A 1,787-nucleotide genomic window follows, 5' to 3' on the forward strand; every position below is an offset into this window, starting at 1 on the left:
GTCGTCAAATATCCCTCTGCATTATACAAACACACTCTCATGATGCACTATCACAGACACACACTCATTCACTCACTCATTCTCTCTTTTTTCTCTCTCTCTCTTAAATACTCATTCACTCACTCACTCATTCTCTCTTTCTCTCTCTCAAACACTCATTCACTCAATCACTCTCTCTCTCTCAAACACTCATTCACTCACTCACTCTCTCTCTCTCTCTCAAACACTCATTCACTCATTCACTCACTTTTTTTCTCTCTCTCTCTCACACATACTCATCCACTCACTTTCACACACACACACTTTTTGCTCTGTCCGCATTATAGACACTCTGGATTTCTTAGTCTCCCTGTGTTCTCTTTATACCCCCTTTTCTCCCTTCCTCATCTCTCTTCTTTACATACATTACACTTGTAATTGTAACTAAAAAATCCAGAGTGTGTATAATGCAGACAGAGCAAAAAATGTGTGTGAAAATGAGTGAGTGAATGAGAATGTGTGTGAGAGAGAGAGAAAGTAAGAGAGTGAGTGAATGAGTGTTTGAGAGAGAGAGAGAGAGAGAGTGTCAGCGGGAGAGAGAGAGAGAGAGAGAGAGAGAGAGAGAGAGAGAGAGAGAGAGAGAGAGAGAGAGAGAGAGAGAGAGAGAATGAGTGAATGAGTGTTTGAGAGAGAGAGAGAAAAAGAGAGAATGAGTGAGTGAGTGAATGAGTGCGTGATAGTGTATCTACAATTTCCACCCGAATGTCGACGTGAAGGAACTCAGATAACGGACAATTTATCATTTTCTTCTTCCTCCTTTCTCTTTTCGTTCTCACTCTCAATTGCAAGCGCGCGTGGGTCGGTAGCTTTGTGGCGGTCGGAGCGTCGATTCACGAGACATGAATGAAGCGCCCAACGAAGCTCCGAAACAGGGTATCGATTCTCTTGTTTACTTTCGCGAGAGATATCGGATCGCACTCAGCGTGGGTAGAATTAGGCTTCGGGTTTGCATGCGTGCGAGCTTTTTAGTGAGATTATTATCGTTAGTGTTACTGATATTTCCGTTGTTTACTTGTGTTACCTTGTCAGTACTGTAATGTGTGTGTCTATATATATGTATAAATAAATGTGTGTAAATATATATATATATATATATATATTTATATATATATATATATATATATATATATATATATATATACACATATTCATAAACACACATACATACTTATGCATAAACATACGAACATATACATATATATGTATATCTCTCCCTATATATATACACATTTACACACATACATGTGTGTATATTTTACATATAAAAACAAAATCACAATAGGAAAGAACCAGACCTTTGCGCAGTAGCATCAGCGTTCCCAGCCCCACTCGCCCCACGTGACAGGGTAAGCGGGGACAAAAGACCACGAAACTGTCCTTGTTCCATCCCGACCACAGGTATATAAGGCGGTCGACTGACTCAGCTTACATCAGTCGCTCCCTCGACACCGGTGACACACAAACCTCCTACAGGTGAATGAGTTAGGCCTTATTTTGTTAAAGGATGTTTTAAGAAGACTATGAACTGTGGTAATATCAATTTCGTTTTGCAGATAGAATCGAATGTCAGATAAGCTCTTGCTACCACGTGATTTTTACGGTTCTGGGCATGTTATGTATTCATTGCATGTAAAGAAAGGAAGTGGTAATCTTGTTGCTGATATTGAAAATGCAAATATTTTTTTTTTCAATGATGATGTTTGATTTATTTAAGATGTCTGTGTTCGTTGGAGCTGTTTTTGTATGTC

The 1,787-nt window shown here is 39.2% G+C and overlaps 1 protein-coding gene across 1 annotated transcript in view; it reads left to right on the forward strand.

The window, feature by feature from the left end:
- Positions 1-878: 878 nt before the first annotated feature.
- Positions 879-1,787, forward strand: part of LOC125029950 — a 1,883-nt gene continuing 974 nt past the window's right edge. Inside the window, exons 1-2 of the mRNA XM_047620141.1 lie at positions 879-962; positions 1,385-1,512. Coding sequence (XP_047476097.1) covers positions 879-962; positions 1,385-1,512 — 212 coding nt within the window. The remainder of the gene's footprint in view (positions 963-1,384; positions 1,513-1,787) is intronic.

This window comes from Penaeus chinensis, chromosome 10 (assembly GCF_019202785.1).
Source record: "Penaeus chinensis breed Huanghai No. 1 chromosome 10, ASM1920278v2, whole genome shotgun sequence".
In the NCBI taxonomy this organism is placed as follows: Eukaryota; Metazoa; Arthropoda; class Malacostraca; order Decapoda; family Penaeidae; genus Penaeus; species Penaeus chinensis.